Source organism: Convolutriloba macropyga, chromosome 5 (assembly GCF_964194025.1).
Source record: "Convolutriloba macropyga chromosome 5, txConMacr16.3, whole genome shotgun sequence".
NCBI lineage: Eukaryota > Metazoa > Xenacoelomorpha > Acoela > Convolutidae > Convolutriloba > Convolutriloba macropyga.
In genome coordinates this window covers 45,377,230-45,394,614 of record NC_134472.1, presented here as the reverse complement: position 1 = coordinate 45,394,614, position 17,385 = coordinate 45,377,230, and the positions used below count along the sequence as shown (strand labels likewise).

The 17,385-nt window shown below is 35.2% G+C and overlaps 1 protein-coding gene across 2 annotated transcripts in view; it reads right to left on the bottom strand.

Annotated features, from left to right (window-relative positions):
- LOC142339416 (AP-2 complex subunit alpha-2-like) overlaps positions 1-17,385 on the bottom strand; it is a 90,074-nt gene that overhangs the window by 61,181 nt on the left and 11,508 nt on the right. For both annotated transcript variants that reach the window (XM_075389437.1, XM_075389439.1), the window contains exons 9-11: positions 6,662-6,853; positions 4,500-4,727; positions 4,320-4,421 (exon numbers count right to left, since the gene is read on the bottom strand). In XM_075389437.1, the coding sequence (XP_075245552.1) occupies positions 4,320-4,421; positions 4,500-4,727; positions 6,662-6,853 (522 nt within the window). The remainder of the gene's footprint in view (positions 1-4,319; positions 4,422-4,499; positions 4,728-6,661; positions 6,854-17,385) is intronic.

Sequence of the window (17,385 nt, the reverse complement as noted above, 5' to 3'; positions counted from 1 at the left end):
AGCCATAAGTTAGTAAAGCTTGTTAAGTTCATTCCTCAGCCTTTTTTTTGTTAGGGATCATTATTGCAAAAATGAGTTCCTTTGACCTTAAGATAGTTTAAATTAAACTTTAAATTGAAAATGAAAATCTTTATTGAGTGACGTAAGTCACGTAAGATCAAAATTTAATAACTCGAACCGCATAGAAGCTTTTTTGCTCGAGTGATTGAGAGATGACGTCACACGCGTAAATTCCGTTAGAGGAGGAAACCATCAAATTTTTCAACTTGCGGTGTGAACAAATGTAAACCGAAAACAGCGCGTCAGACAACGAAATAAAAAACATAGCAGGACAAGTACGACGCAATTCAAATTTTTCATTGACTTAACCATAAAAAATTGACCCAGAATGGATGGCGATAGCCATTTAGACAAAATTCAGAAAAAAAATTTCAAATAATAAAAATGTCTAAATCTCGCATTTGAACAAAAAAGGGCTAGAGAGAAAGCGATTTTTTGTTCAATTACCAATTCCTCGCATTAATTAAAAATTACAGCAAAAAATTCTAGCCGCAAAATCACATGCTCTATCACTCCAGTTCCTGTTTCGGCGTGACAAAAATATTTACTTCAAGTTGAATTCAAAAATCATGAAAATGTGTGAACAGATCTTAAAAACATAGCCGGAAGACTCCAGAAGTAACTCAAAGTAAAACTTAACTTGCACGCTAGCTAGAAACAAAATATCAGGGGAAAAGCAAATGAATGAAAATCTTTTCTTGAAACCATTGTTGAAAAAGTATTTTTTGGAAAATTTTTTTGTTTTAAACATTGTAAAAAATAGATTGTGAGATATGATTTAGTTGTGTCAAAGAAATGATAGGGAAATATAACGATAAATCTCGAACGGCAAAAAAACTAAGGAAAGATCAAAATTCAAAAAATTGCCAGCAGATTGCCGGAAAATAACCACCGATTGACGCGCTTGATGCACATCGGGATTGAAACCGAAAAAGAAGAACAAAAATAAGTTGAGCAATTTTTTTCTGTTTTTCTGTCAAAAAGTGTTCTAATTTGGTGTGTAGTTTCATTTAGATTCTAAAACTACACTTAATTCAGCTCCTAAACTAAAAACTAAAATTGATAACCTAATTCTCAATGACTTAATGACCGGGGATATCGGTTTATCCCGTCTCTTTTGATTTTGATCTTTTGTCTTAGACAATATTCACTACATTGCGAAATTGAATGCTTGAAAGAAATTGAAATCCATTCAGTTGAAACAGTGAGTGAAGTAAGTCAGAAGTCAAACGTGAATATCGTGACTGATGTAAAACGAAAACCTGATCAAAAGGTAAAGCGTATTACAAAGAGCGAGAGCGCCTAAAGAATAGCCGTGTTGAGATGCTGACGGCGGCTATTAAAAAAAACTAACGTCGGGCCAATTGCTCTCAAACGACCGGCAGCGGTTGGCTTCGTCAGTAGCTAGCCACGGTTTTTTGAAGCTAGCGCTAGCTTGATTCGACTCTTCAACTTTTAGTTTTCTAGCTTTGTTAAACAAATGAAATAGAAAACTGATATTTGCAAAATATTGCAAAATTTAAAAGAAAGGCCTCCAGATTTCGCAGTGAAAATGTTCAAAACTATTTTTTCTCTCCTGAGTTATGTCAACCCATCTGCAAATCTGCAAGACTCGAAAAACTTCGTTGGCCAGTAATGATACTTAAATTCAGAAAAGGACAAAAACACTCAAAAATTTTGAAAACAATGGCAAATTTTAACAAGATCTTGCAAAAATTCCAGACATTAAAATCTTCAAAACAATTTCATTGTCTCAAGAGGATATCCAGTATCACAATGTCAAGCTTTAATTAGTTTTACTGGCTCAAAAACATCCATAAACTTGGAAAATGATAATAACTTTTCGAAAATTTAAAATTAAATTTTATCAAAAAAGTGCTAAAGCTGGAGTCATTGCAATATTGATAAGAATTCCAGGAATCTAGAAACCATGCGACAGCTTTTCATGAAGCCTTGGAGGAGGTCCCTAGGACCCTGGTGCCGGAAAAAATGATTAAAAAAGTCAAAGATTCAAAAAAAATTGAAATTGCAAATAATTTTAAAACTTGCTAATCTTAAAATCTAGAAAAACCTTGCATTAGATCTGAAAGCTATGAAGTAATGTCGGCTCAAACTTATGAGGAGTCTATGTGGCTGTTGAGGTTGAAGAAACCAAGAAAATGACAAAAACATTCAAAAAACTTGAGAAAAATTAGAAATTGCAAAAAAACGGCTAAAATTTGTGATAAAAGTTGTAACTAATCCATGGCCAATAAACATTTTTTCAGTAACTCATTATCAAACCCTAACGGAGATTTTCTGTCAGCCTGAAAAACCTGAATAAATGACAATACTGACAAATATACTAAACTATACTTATTATAGCGATAATAAACTGACAATATATGCTAAACATTTAAAAGTTGCAAGTTTTGTAAAAAAAAAATGCAAAATTTCGTGGTGTTTAATCTCAATAAACAATAAATTACATTTAGAATTTATATAGTACCTACTATTGAACCCTAGAGGAGGTTTCTCGAGTCTTGAGAAACCTAAAAACCAACAAAAACTTGAAAAAAAATGTAAGTTTTATAAAAAAAATGATAAAATTTGTCATATTAAAAAATTGAAAGCTATTCCATGACAAAAAAATTGTTTCAGTAATTTAATATCAAAGACTTCCGGACGTTTTCTGGACCCTGCGTCCGGAAAGAAGTGGATAATAAAAATTAAATGTCAAAAACTGGAAAAATTTGCGCGTTTTGTTAAAAAAAAAGGCTACAACTCGTGATGTTAAAATGTTGAAACCATTCCACTACCACTAGAAACTATGTAGTAACCTAATATAAAACCCTAGAAGAGGTTTCCTGACACCTGGGGCTGAAAAACAACAAAAAATGACAAAAATTTTCAAAAAAACTTGAAAAAATTTGTGAAAATTAGTATAAAATTGCGTGTTTTCAGCGATCGGTTGTTCGTCAGTAGCCAAGGGAGAAGGGTGTGTACACCGGGGGTCTGATGGGGAGGGGGTGGGCAACAGCGCGGTGGGGGTGGGGGCAATAGGGGGGTCAACAGTGGGGGGTGTCGTCAACCTCTAAGAACCGCCCTTCACAACATAAGTATAAGTCTCCAAAACGGTTTGAGCTGAAACAGGTCTGAAAGGCTCTAAGAGCACTTACTATGCTCCGGGCTCTACCTGTTTATCCCGTTTTTGAGGACGAAAAGTCAAAAGCGTCAGAGGAAAAATCAGTCAAGCGAAAAATCGCATAAAAATAAAGACCGACAGGACTAATATAATTGCTACAAACTTCGTTTGACAGCAATTAAACAGTTATATATTTTTTGAAAAATATTCCGTTAAAATTGTGAAATCTCGGAAACTGTTCTCAACATATGAAACAGCTACTATTGATTAATTGAGCCACCACACGATATCCAAATGCTCTGGAAAACAATTAATACTTGAGAAAGAATTAGGAACAACAAAAAAAGTTTTGAGTTGATCAATTTAATTAATGAATATATGTGCTATCAAAACTTGACATGATTTCATTTAACATAACAATTGAACATAACAAATATATTCTGAAATGCAGGAAAAATAAGAATTATGCAAGAAACAACAAACAAAAATTAAGCAACATTTTTTGATTCAGCCTTTTGATTCAATTTTCTTCAACTAAAACATTTCAACCACAAAAATTACACCAGTCACTAAAAAATGAAGGAGTACAAAAACCGTCAAAAAGCGTCTAAAACGGCGAAATAACAAAAATAGATCAAGATTACATATAAACCTCTAAAATATTATTGAGATGGCCGAAAAAATTCTTCAACCTACAGTTATTTGTTGAAGTAAAAACAGAAAAACTGCTTCAAAAAAGCCACACCTGATCAACTTAGCAGTTGATCAATTTTTTACTCCAATTTTCCTCTCTCTCACTCTCTCAAAAACGCGACATGAACAGAAATTCACTCTTCTCTCTGCTCTTCAGTTCGTTCAGCCGTTTCACCTAAACGCTTAGTGTTCACGTGCGGCATTGACTTTTACATCGTGCTCTCAATACACTGCAAAAAATTATGGCAATATAAATATAACTCTGCTCAGCTTTCAGCTTCGCAGCTATATAAAAGTCACTTTCCCTCTTAGAGTCGTAAAAAGACGCTCCACAAATACTCCTCTTCTCTTCGAGTCGTAAAAACAGGGCCGGTATAATAGCCGGCTAAAATGAGGGCGGCTATTAAAAATGGAAAAATTACAGCGAAATGGGTATTCCTACCAGTACGTCTGTGTTGTTCATCGTAATAAGTTTGTGATATTCAGATGCTCTCTGTTGTAATTCCACGTCACTGCTTTTAATGTTGGAATCATTCAGCAGCACCTGAACAGAAATGTTTGAAGTAACTTGAGGTACTTTCATACTCAGAGCTGGACAAAACTGCTCATTTACACTACTTACATCTTCAATAGCGCTTTTAACTCCAGCGTACTCTGCGAACACATTGGCGAATTTGACGTATGTATTCAAAAGCATGATGCGAGTCGAGACGGAGCAGAGGGGGTATTTGGAATGTAGGAGTTGGAACTGGGTCAAGGGGAAGGAGCTAGAGTCATTCGCAATCAGGTGTCCGAATTCTCCCAGGATGTATCCGCCCACCTTTACCATATTCTCGTGGCACGCGTTAGCCTGTAATCAAAGTAACAAATTTGTATGAGAACTACCGCTTTGCTACACCACCATGCAGAAATCCTACACTATCGTTTCGCAACATAACTATCGCACAGGTGTAAATACTTCTGCAGACGCAGAAAACCATCTACTGCCTCGTCTTTCGAGCAATGACATATTCAATTTTCCTCAGGACAAACTGTGCCTCAGTAGTCAAAGCACCAATTCGACTATTACCTTTGAAGACGATTTAGTTAAGAGAAAAACAACCGACTAATATTGGCCGAATTGCTCTCAAACGACGGGCGAGTGGTGGTTAGGTTTTGTAGTAGATAGCCTCAACTTTAGGAGGTTAGCATAAGGATGAGGGTAGGGTTGAAGCGGGAGTGGGAGGGTGGGGGTCGAGAGAGGAGGGGTGAAAACCGGCCCAACTGCAGCCAAAACCAAAAACTTTTTTCGGTCAGCAATTCTCTTTGCCGCAGCAAAGTCAAAATATTTGAACATTTAAAATCAGAAATATTTGACATTGAAATTTCAATATGAAAGATCTCCCTTACAAAAGATTTTTGTGCATAACAATAAAACTCTTTATTCTTTAGCTAAAACGTTTATCTCGCCAACACGTGAAGAAATATTCAAACGTGACCCACTCTTAACTCAATGTGAATCCATTATTTTCGGAAAAACAAAAACATCGTGGGCTGGAAAATTTATACATAATTCCCGTGATGCTACTAGTTTTAGTAAGACCAGTCATAGAACTATTTAATGCATACCATAAGGACAAATTTTTCAAGGAATTGAAAATAGCCAATGTGAATCCCCTGAAAAAAAGGCGAGGAAGATAACCCAACTAAGTCAATTTTGTCAAGTTTATAAAGCGTTAGAATGCAAATAGTAACTGATTTCGTATGGATTGAGGTACACAAATTGTTCATCAGGATCCACTTTTGTTCAGTGCCGATAAAAAAAAGGTTCGAAAGCATCCACTATGCTGATGATTTTGTTCTTTTAACATCCCATCGCAACCTTGATAACTATAGATGGTCACTTGAATACTCTAAAAAGATAAGTGGACAATTATTTTTTGTAATGCACAAACTGAATGCAGATAAAACCGTGTCGGCATAACGTATCAACTGCAATCACTACGATTTCGAACACAAAAAAATTGAACAGAAAACTGAATTGAACTATCGGGGAGTAAGAGTAGATAAAGAGCTAAGCTATTAATCAAAGTCGCAAATCTGCTCTTCAAAATGACCCAAAGTATTAAATGGTTATACAATGAGTCACTGCCTACCAAAAAGCTACTTCCTGTTATGATTAATTCACTACTGACTAGCCATTTCCAGTATCCAGGGGTACTATTGATTATCATTGATAACAACCTAATCAATACTTTAGAAAACAGGCGGTGCGGTAAAAAAAAAAGCGTGTTATCATTGTTCGAATTTTGAATCCTCTACAGATATTCAGCTTCAGAAAATACAACCTTTCTGAGAATCGCATACTAGAAGACAAGTGAATCGAAAGGATCTAAGAAAACTTAATGCCCTCTGTGCTCTACCTGTTTCTTCCGTTTTTGAGGTCGAAAAGACAAATGAGTCAGACGAAAAATCTGTCAAGCGAAAAATTGCATAAAAAAGACCACAGTTCCTTAAAGACATACCAGTTCCTTTATTCAAAATATTGTTATATATATTATATTAGTACCAATAAAATTTTCAAAGTCGAAAAAAAATTTTCAAAGTCGAAAAGTCATCCACTCAACGCATTTAAATATTAAGTTAGTATTCCCCAACTCCTAGAGCAGCATTCGTAGAGATCACCAGGAAAAAAACACATCAAATATTTATGTATTGACATAATGAGCAGTAAATATTTTAGTGAATTGAACACTAAAGAGACATAACGGTAGTGCAAGCAACGTCTGTGTTTTGCTGACAAACCTGCAAAGCCTCGAAAACAGTTTTTGCGGCATAGTTTCGGACAGACTCGACATTGGTGACAATCTGGATGACTCTGTGCCACACTTCCTCGGAGACATAATCGCCAGCCACTCTAATCAGGCGCAAGATAGTGTCCACGTACCACGTGTAGTCTTTAGCCCATTTCTCACTCAATATAGCCACTTTCAAAACCTGTAAAAAAACTTGGTAAATAGTACAATTCTTCTTTTCATGTTAAGAATTTGCACCAACGGCAAGGGCCGATCAAAAATTCAGTTGACCGAAAACTTAATAAAAATTAGTACATTAAATTGAAGTATTTAATTGCTTAAAACTCATCCCTATTTGTACGGTCAAATAAATTAGAGCAGGAGTCCACATGCCTCAGTGGCCGTGATATATATATCGCGGCCTAAAATGTTCAACCAATGGCAATCTCAGTCTAACTTACAATAAAAAGTTAATCTATCTGAAACCTTATCGTATAAAATGTAGCCGGAACATTCGGGAATCGCATTAAAATTCGACGGACTACAGCCAAGATCTCAATGGATGCTTCATTAGTGTGTTCAAAAAACAGCGCAAAAATCAAAATATGATTTGCACTAGCACCTTGAAGACAAATAATCTCAGCTGAGATTGCGGTACCATCCGCACATGATTGAAAAATAAAACCTAACCGACTAACGTCGGGCGAATTGCTCTCAAACGACCAGCGAGCTGTTGGCTTAGTCTGTAGCTAGCCACGGTTCAGTGAGGCTAGCTGTAGATTAATTGAAGGGGCGTAAGGTGAGCGCAGCGAGGGTGCACTGCAGCTGGCGAGCAAAATGGGATTTGGGGGACTAATGTGGGGGCGGTGGGTGGGTGGTGTATGGGATCAATTTCCAAGAGCCGCCCTTCACGCCATAAGTATAAGTCTCCAAAACAGTTTCTGTTAATCGCATACTTGAAGACTAGTGGGCTGAACGGCTCTAAGAAAACTTAATTCAAACTGGGCGCTACCTCTATATCCAGTTTCTGAAGACAAAACTCAAATGGGTCAGACAATAAATCGGCCAAGCGAAAAATTGTATAAAAGAGAAACAAGATTATTATATTTGCTACAAATTGCTTTTGAGAGCAATTAACAATGATTTCCTAAGTGCCTATTCAGTCATGTGTGATAAAAAAACAATTTTACTATAACCCATTGTTAATGAGGATCAGAGATAATGATATTACGCCACACAACACCAGCTGAGGTGTAGCATACAAAAAAAGAGATAGAGTGAGAGAGAGAAAACGTGAAAGAGAAAGAGAAGGAAAGAAACCCCAACCGACAGAAAGAGAAAGAGATAGAGGAACATTTTCCATGAAGGGATTCGACTCTGCAACTTCTAGTTTTCTAGCCCATTTAGTAAAAGAATAGAAACTGAAAAAGGAAAAATGAAGAAAAGTTTTCAAATTTACCGTAAAAAAGTTTCAAACCAATTGTTGTCTCGAAAGTGCTGTCAAGTATCCCATCTCCGAGACTTGGAAAGTTTCATTGGCCAGTAATGGTCGTTAAACTCAGAAAAAGACAAAAAATAAAGAAAAACATTTGAACCAATTGCAAATTTTAACAAAATCTTGCTCAAATTCAAGAAATTAATATCTTAAGTGAGAGAGCTAGAGTGAGTGAGAGAGAGAGAGAGAGATAAAACGTGAACGAGGAAGACAAGTAAAGAAACCCTAACCGACACAGAGAAGGAGAGATAGCAATATTTTCCACTATGGGATTGGACTCTGCGACTTAAATTTTCTAGCCTTGTTAGTAAATAAATCTTCGAAAAAATCTGAAAACGGCAAAATTGAAAAAAGTTTTCAACATCTCAGTAAAAAAAGTTCAAAACCATTGTTTCTCTCGAAAGTTATTTAACAAGTAAGGAAAGTAAGGAAGACAAGTAAAGAAACCTTAACCGACACAGAGAAGGAGAGATAGCAATATTTTCCACTATGGGATTGGACTCTGCGACTTAAATTTTCTAGCCTTGTTAGTAAATAAATCTTCGAAAAAATCTGAAAACGGCAAAATTGAAAAAAGTTTTCAACTTCTCAGTAAAAAAAGTTCAAAACCATTGTTTCTCTCGAAAGTTATTTAACGGAAAACATCTCCAAAACCTAAAAATTTTCGTTGGCCAGTAATGATCGTTAAACTCTGAAAAGGACAATATACAAAAATTTTAAAAACAATTGAACATTTCCACAAAAGCTTGCTAAAACTCGCTAAAGCTTGGTATAATCTTGCTAAATTAAGATCTGCATAAAAACTTCATTGTCTCAAGGGACTATCTAGTATCCCTGTTTCAAGCCTGAATGAATTTCACTGGCTCAAAGATCCATACACTTCGAAAATGATGAAAACTTTAAATGTTATCCAAAAATTACTAAAACTGGAGTCATAAGAAAAATTGATCACAATCCCATGAACTCTAAAAACTATGCATCAGCTTATCAAACCTTGGAGGAAGTCCCAGGGCCCCTGGTGCGGGAAAAAATTCAAAAACATCAAAAAAAATTGAAAGTTTTTTTAAAAAATTGCTTAAACTCGTGATATCAAAATCTTGAAAAACATTCTATTACCTCTATGCAGTAATATATTATCAAACCCTGGAAGAAATTCTGCGCCACTTGAGGCTAGAGATACCAAAAAAAATGAAAACTTTCCAAAAACTTGTTCTAAAAATTGCAAGTTTTATTTAAAAAAATTGCTAAATCTTGTGATATTAATAAGTTGAAAATTAATCCATGACCAACAGAAATATTCCAGTATTTTATTATCAAACCCTTACGGAGGTTTTCTGACCCTTGAGGCTCAAAAACCTGAACAATAACTACAAATATAAATTTTTTTTCTTAAAATGGCAAAAAGTATGCTGAAATTCGTGATGTTATAATCTTGCAAGACATTCCATTACATCTAGAAATTACACCATAACCTATTTTTAAACACTAGAGGAGGTTCATTGGCTCTTGAGGCTAAAACAAAAAAAACGACAAAATTTTCTAAAGCAAGTTTTATCAAAATTTGAGACATTAAAAAGTTGAAAAACAATTCCATGGCCACTAAAAAATTTTCAGCAACTTATTATCAAACCCCTTAAGATGCTTTCTGGCCCCTGGGTCTGGAAAGAACTGAATAATGAAAAATAAAGGCCAAAAAACTTGAAATTGCACGTTTTGTGAAAAAAATTCTTGATGTTAAAATGTTGAAACCATTCCATTCCCACTAGAGACTATGCAGTAACCTATTGCTAAAATCTAGAGGAGGTTCCTTGACAACTAGGGCTTAAAAAATAAAATGTCAAAAATTTTCAAAAAAGCTGGAAAAAAATTGCAAAAAAGTATAAATTTGCGTGTGTTTAGCGAGATGTTGTTCGTCAGTAGCTAGAAAGGAAAAGTCAAAAGCGTCAGGCAAAAAATCGGTCAAGCAAAAAATCGCATAAAAAAGACCCACAGGACTAATATAACTGCTACAAACTTCGTTTGAGCAATTAAAAAGAACCGACTAATGTCGGAAAAATTGCTCTCGAACAACACTAGTGGGAGCTCTAATCTATTCCAGCCTGCTTCAGTCGGGGAGGGGGGCTAAAATCGCTAAGGAGGCTTCAAATGACGTCATTAGAGAATATTGTATACGATTACAAGCATGGCCGGCTAAATGCCGAAAAAAGCCGCCGTTGACCCGCTTGACGCACATTGGGATTGAAACTGAAAAAAAAAGATTGACTGAATTTATCAAAGTGTCACAGTATTATTTGGCGTGTAAAGTCTGCATATTCTGTTAGATTCCAAAATTACACTCGATTCAGCTTCTAAACTAAAGGCTATAAGGCATAATTCTAATGCCAGCTACCAATCGTTTTAATGAACTTTGATAACCTAATGCATTAAGACGCAAGGACGAGGCTTTATATGTTTATCCCGTTTCTTTTTATTTTTGCTCTTTTGACTTTGACCGTATTCTCTATATTAACGAATTCAATACGTGAAAGAATTTAAAATCCATTCAGTTGAAACAGTGAGTGAAGTAAGTCAAAACTCAAGCGTGAAAATCGTGACTTAAGTAAAATTGATGAAAAAGGAGAGCGACTAATTAATTGCCGTTGAGAGGCTGAAGGCGGCTATTAACCACTAATAAAACTCAAAGTGAAAAAAATTACACAAATTTTGGCGCACTTTTCTATTGAATTTTAGTAGCGAAATGCCGCCACTTGATTTCAGCTACTTACAAGTGCAAATGAGAGAAATTTAGATCACACAAAACAACAAAAGTCAAAGGCGTCAAACCCGTCAAGCAAAAAACTTGCGTGAAAAAGACTGACACGTTTACAATAATTGCTTCAAACTTCGTTCAAGAGCAATTAATTAGAGTGATCAAAACACTAGAAAGAAAAAACAAAATGTTACATGTCATTTTCAAAAAAAATACAAGTTGCTACGTCCAAATATAACATAATAAAACAAAGAAAACATAATTAAAAACAGTAATACATAATTTAGCAAATGAAAAAAGGCTATCAGACTTAAAACTAAAACCGTCTACCATTCGCTCTAAAAAAATTTGATAACCAAATGGATTAGGAATCAATGAGAGTGCGTTATCAGTGCTTTTGACATCATTTACTATGCATAAATTTAAAATCAACAATTGCAACAGTGAGGTAAATCTGAACTCTATGGAAGATAGTGACTTGCATAAAAAGCAAAACGAGATAAAAAATAACATGACAGACTACTGTCGGAAGAATTGCTCTTGGACAACTAGTGGGAACTCTAATCTATTGCAACCTAATATAATGTGTATGTGTGTGCATGGGGGAGGGGTTACTCGAAGTCACTCGAAAAGTCAAATCAGTCAAGCGGAAATTTGGCAAAAAAAAATCAACAGGCTTAGATTAATTGCCTCAAACTTCGTTCGAGAGCAATTAATTAGATTGCTTGATACAACAGAAAATATGTGAAAAGTCATTTTCAAAAAATAACAAGTTGCTACGTCCAAAAAAACTATCGATAACTCTTGTGACACCTCTCTTATTCAATCAGTTACTGAAAATACGACAGACAACGCATTAAGCAATAACGACAATCCGGAAAAGCAACACAAACCAACTATTCTAAAAAGCCCAATTTACAGAAAAATAATGCAGGAAACCTAAAAAATAGATTAAAAATAGATACCAATATAACTTAATTCAATCTATTTGCTTCAACAAAGCACTTTGAAATAAATAGCAATCAAAACAATAGATCGCTAAAACCCTAACAACTTGTTGTAGAAACCTAAAAAGGCATTAAAGATAGGAAATATAAACCGACAAAGGTCGGAAGAATTCCTCTTGAACGACAGGCGAGGCAATTTAATTCAGGGGCTGTAGCCTAGATCAATTTTTTCTTCATGGGTGCAAAAAAACAAAAACCTTTCCCCCGCCGGGATTCGAACCACTGATCCACAACCACCCGCACTAACCACTGCGCTACGAATCACTTGCCTCCGCTATGCTGCAACCAATTTTATATTAGCAACAAGCTTAAATTCGGAGCAATCGAGATCACACAAAAATGAAGAACGAAAGCGTGAAAAAAGTCACTTGAAAAGTCAAAGAATGTTCTAGAAGAAAAGCGCAAAATTGTCAAGCGAAAAATTTGCATAAAAAACACGTTTACAATAATTGCTATTAACTTCGTTCAAGAGCAATTAAAAATTAATTAAATGGCAAAATGACAAGACAATTGCCTCTTAAAGACTAAATGTTTAGGGAGGTCAAAAATGCTTTCGTGGAAAAATCTTGGTTCATTCAAGGTATAGATAAAAAAGTATTTTGGTACTCTGCTATTGTTGAATAGAGTTAAAAAGTGGCGCTAAAAACTTCTGGCACTCTGAATAGCAGATTTCCAGAAAAAAGCTACCATGGCTTCGTACACCGAAAGCCTCAAAATCATCAAAGAAAAAAATGATAAGTATAAACTTATAACATAAACATAGCCGACAGATTGCCAGCAAATAGCCGCCGTTGACCCAACTGACCGATTTGGGGATTGAAGCAGTTAGACAAAAATCAAGATTTTTTCGAAGTGTCAAAAAAGTTCCAATCTGGTCCGCAGTTTCATTAGATTCATTAAATATGGTGAACTCAGCATCTAAACTAGAGTACAAGAAACAACATAGCAGCAGATTGCCAAAAAATCCACCATTGATTCCCATAACCAAGATTGGGATTGAAAGAAAAGAAACTAATGGAAAAAATGATTTTTGTACAAACAATTTTAAAGTGCAAACTATTTTGATGACATTTTGGAGCTGAACATACTTCTGTTTCGTACGGAGACGACACAGGGCTAGTATCAATACCAATAAGCATTCGAGATGGTAACTAAAAACAAAGTTCGAGTAACGTGCATCTACTGACTCTATTCAATTTGAATTGATTTGCTGAGCAACTGCTGTCTAAAAACACTTTTATCAGAATGAGATAAGAGTGAAAACATACCCGGCAGATTGCCGAAAAATAGCCGCCGTTGATTCCAATGAGCATGATTGGGATTGAAATAACAGAAGATATTGAAAAAAAAAAAATTTTTGTACAAAAACATTTTTTTAAGTCCGATTTATTTTGATGGCATTTCGTAGTTGAACATACTTCTGTTTCTTAGAGAGAGGCTACAGGGGCTCCTATCAATAACAATAAGCATTAGAGATGGTAAATAAGACTTAAAGGAACGACGTTCAAATAGCGGGCATCTAAAATTGGGCTTTATGGGTTTATCCCGTTTCTATTTCTGACATCCATTTTTGTACTAACTCTGTTCATTTTGAATTGCTTTGCTGAGCAACTGATGTTCAAAATCACTTTTAGCAGAATGAGAGAAGAGAGAAACTAGCCTAGAGAAGTCAAAAAGTTTTCACGCAAGATGTTGAAAAGGCGCAAAATGAGGTAAAGCGAAACATTTTTTTATTCGACGAAGTAAAAAAATAGGAGCGCTATAATAGCCGGCTGAGAAGATGAGGGCGGCTATTAACTAGCCTAGAAAGTCAAGATGATGAGCCAGTTGGGAACTGAGGTAAAGCGAAAACATTTAGTACGACGAAGTAAAACAACATAGAGGGACAAGTCCTGACGTACAATTCAAAGAATTTTCATTGAATAAACAAAAAATTAGAACGGACTATGATTGAATTGGGAAAACCATTTTCAAAAAATCACATCAAAGAAATAAAAAAAAACAGAAAATCAAGGTTACAATGCCGCATGTGAACAAAAAACCACTAGCGAGAAAGGGAAATTTGGTTCAAACAAAATAACTAGAATGAACTTCGAACGCATTAAGGAAACTTCAAGAATCATGAAAATGTGTGAACATATCTTTAACATAGCCGGCAGATTGCCGGAATAGCTGCGAAAGAATAGACCTGCGTGCCATATAATAGAGATAGAAACAGATACAGATCTAAATTGATAAAAAATCGACGCAGCTCAAAAAACTAAGCTAAAAAAACAAAAAAACATTCAGCGATAAATTAATAAAACTTGTCAAAAAATCATCCCGCAGAAGCCTCTTATTAGGGACCTTTACTGTACATATGAGTTCCTTTGACCTTAAACAAATTCAAATTAAACCTAAGTTTTAAAGTGCAAAAGTCATTTTATTGAGTGAGGTAAGTCACGTATGATCAAAATCTAATCACGCAAATAACCTAAAAACTTTCGCTAAAGCGAGTGAGAAATGACGTCACGCGCGCAAATGTCGTTACTGAGAGGAAGAAGTCATTCAGAAAATTTGACTTTTTCAGCTTTGCTGTGTGAACAAATGTAAAACGAAAAAAGAGCGTCAGACGACGAAACAAAAAACATAGCAGGACAAGTCCTGACGCACAATTCAAAGAATTTTCATTGACTTAACAAACAACTAGACCTAGAACGGACAATGAGTGAATTGGGAAAACCATTTCTAAATAAATCAGATGAAAAAAACAAAAAAAACAGAAAATCAATGTCAAAATGCTGCTATGGAGAACAAAAAACCACTAGTGAGATATGTAATTTTGATTCTAACAAAAAACTAGGTCCAGAATGAGCTGTGAATGGATAGGGAAAACTATTTAAAAAAATCCGATCCAAAAAATTGAAAAAAACAGTAAAAATCAGAGTGAAATTGCCGCATGTGAACAAAAAACCACTACCGAGAAACCGAATTTTTGTTCAAACACCGTTTTCTCACTCTACTTTAAAATAAGAGCAAAAAAAAATTCACGCCGCAAAACCACTCGCTTTTTCGCTCCATTTCCTGTTTCGGCGTGACCAAAATCACCACTCCAATTTGACTTCAAAAATCATGAAAATGTGTGAACAGATCCTAAAAAAAAAAAAAAAAGACAGCGCCCCAATACAATTCAAATTCTTTGAATTGTAAAAAAACCAAGAGCACCGCAATATAGCTACGCTCAGCTTACAGCTTCGCAGCTATAAAAAAAGCTGCCCAATTCAATTTAAATTCGTTGAATTGTAAAATATAGGAGCGCTATAAGAGCCGGCTGAGAAGCTGCGGAGGCTATTCATAATACTAATATCAATCAGCATTATACGATAAGGAACTTTAATAATTTAACGTCCTACTTCTTAGAACATTAAGTCATAGTGCCAGGTCTTTATTGTTTGGTTCCGTCTGTTTTAATTTTGCGTACAGGTGTCAAATGAATTCAAAGTTTCATTCAGTAGAACAGTGCTTGAGGTCAGTCAAGAGTCACACTCGAAAATCTCGATTAATGTAACAAAAAGATAAAGCGAATTTTAAAAAATGAGAGCTCTTAAATAATTCCTGCTGAGAGGCTGACGTCAGCTACTAGATACGGTTTTACTAAAAAGATGTTGCGATGTCTGTAATCGGTTCATGTACTGTAGAGTTGACTTCCAAGATCCCTCAACGAGAATACACTATTGAACATTGAATCATCCTATAAATTAAACCAATTCGAGAGAGAAAAATCCAGTTGAGAGTGAGTTAAATCACGAGATCCTACGAAGCTATTCATGCGAATGAATAACAAACTCCCTCTCCATTGTTGTGTAAACCGAATAACATCGGACGAATTACTATTGAGCGACAGGCGGGGCAATTTAATTAAGAGGGGGTGTTGCTTAGAAGTTTTGTATGGTTGCAAAAATTCCGACCCCAGAGGGGTTCCGACCCCCAACCTCCAGGATGACATTCTCACATCATAGTCTTAAATCTATATCGTCTTTTTACCTTCAAAGCTTAAAAGTCGCCTTTAATATGTTAGAAACAAACTTTGAAATTGCAACAAATAATGAAAGAATTGACATCACGCAGAGTCAAGCGTGAAAAATCACATGAGAAATGAATGTTCTAGAACAATAGCGCAAAAACACCTGTCATGTGGAATATTTGGATAAAAACGCACCTGTTTACAATAATTACCTCAAATTTCAAAAAAAATTAAAAGGCTATAAGTGGAAAAAAATTTAAATTCCCGCTCAGCAAAATATTCTTTATACCTACATTTGCCTCACAAAAATTCTCTTTAGGTTTTTGACTTTAATTCACCAGATTAACGTCAAATATGTTTCCACCTGTGTTTCGCTCACACTCGACCGTTTAAAAACATAGCATTAGATCTCCATATGCATACAAATTGATGAACATAGCTGGCAGATTGCCGGAAAATAGCCGCGATAGACGCTTGAGGCCTTCCATGAATTGAAACAACTAAAGAAATAAGATAGACAGATCAACCACCAGTCGTTTAATAGACAACTACACTTTTTGGGTTAGATTCGGTCTGTCAATTTTTTTAAATATACAGTCTATAGGGAAAAAGCGCTAAGAGCCTTTTCAAAATTGATATTCGAAATCAAAAGCTCACGACTAATACTCAAGAACTAGGGCATATAAGTTTGGCACTACTTAGATGCACACTATTTTATGTTCATAAAATTTAAAGTTCCATAAGTGAGTTCAGAAGTCATTTTTGTGAGTGAGGTAAGTCACGCAAATGACCTAAAAGCAGAAATGACGTCAGACACAAAAATTTTAACTGCAAAGCAATAGAAGTCACTGAAGTCAATTCCAAGAAGTAAGGTCGTAAGAATCATCGATGGAGACGACGAATTAAAAAAACATAGCAGGACAAGTCCTGACGTACAATTCAAAGAATTTTCATTGACTAAACAGAAAAACTAGACCTAGAATGGACTATGAGTGGATTGAGAAAACCATTTTTTGAAAAATCAGATAAAAAATAAGAAAAAAACAGAAAATCAATGTCAAAATGCCGCATGTGAACAAAAAAACCACTAGCGAGAAATGAAAATTTAATTCAAACAAAAAACTAGGCCTAGAATGAGCTGTGAATGGATTGGCAAAATCATTTAGAAAAAAAATCCGATCCACAAAATCGAAAAAACAGTAAAAATCAGAGTGAAATTGCCGCATGTGAACAAAAAACCACTAGCGAGAAAGCGAATTTTTGTTCAAACACCGTTTTCTCACTCTACTTAAAATTTAGAGCGAAAAAAATTCACGCCGCAAAACCACTCGCTTTTTCGCTCCATTTCCTGTTTCGGCGTGACCAAAATCACTGCTCCAATTTGACTTCAAGAATCATGAAAATGTGTGAACAGATCTTAAAAAAAAGACAGCGCCCCAATACAATTCAAATTCTTTGAATTGTAAAAATTCTTTGAATT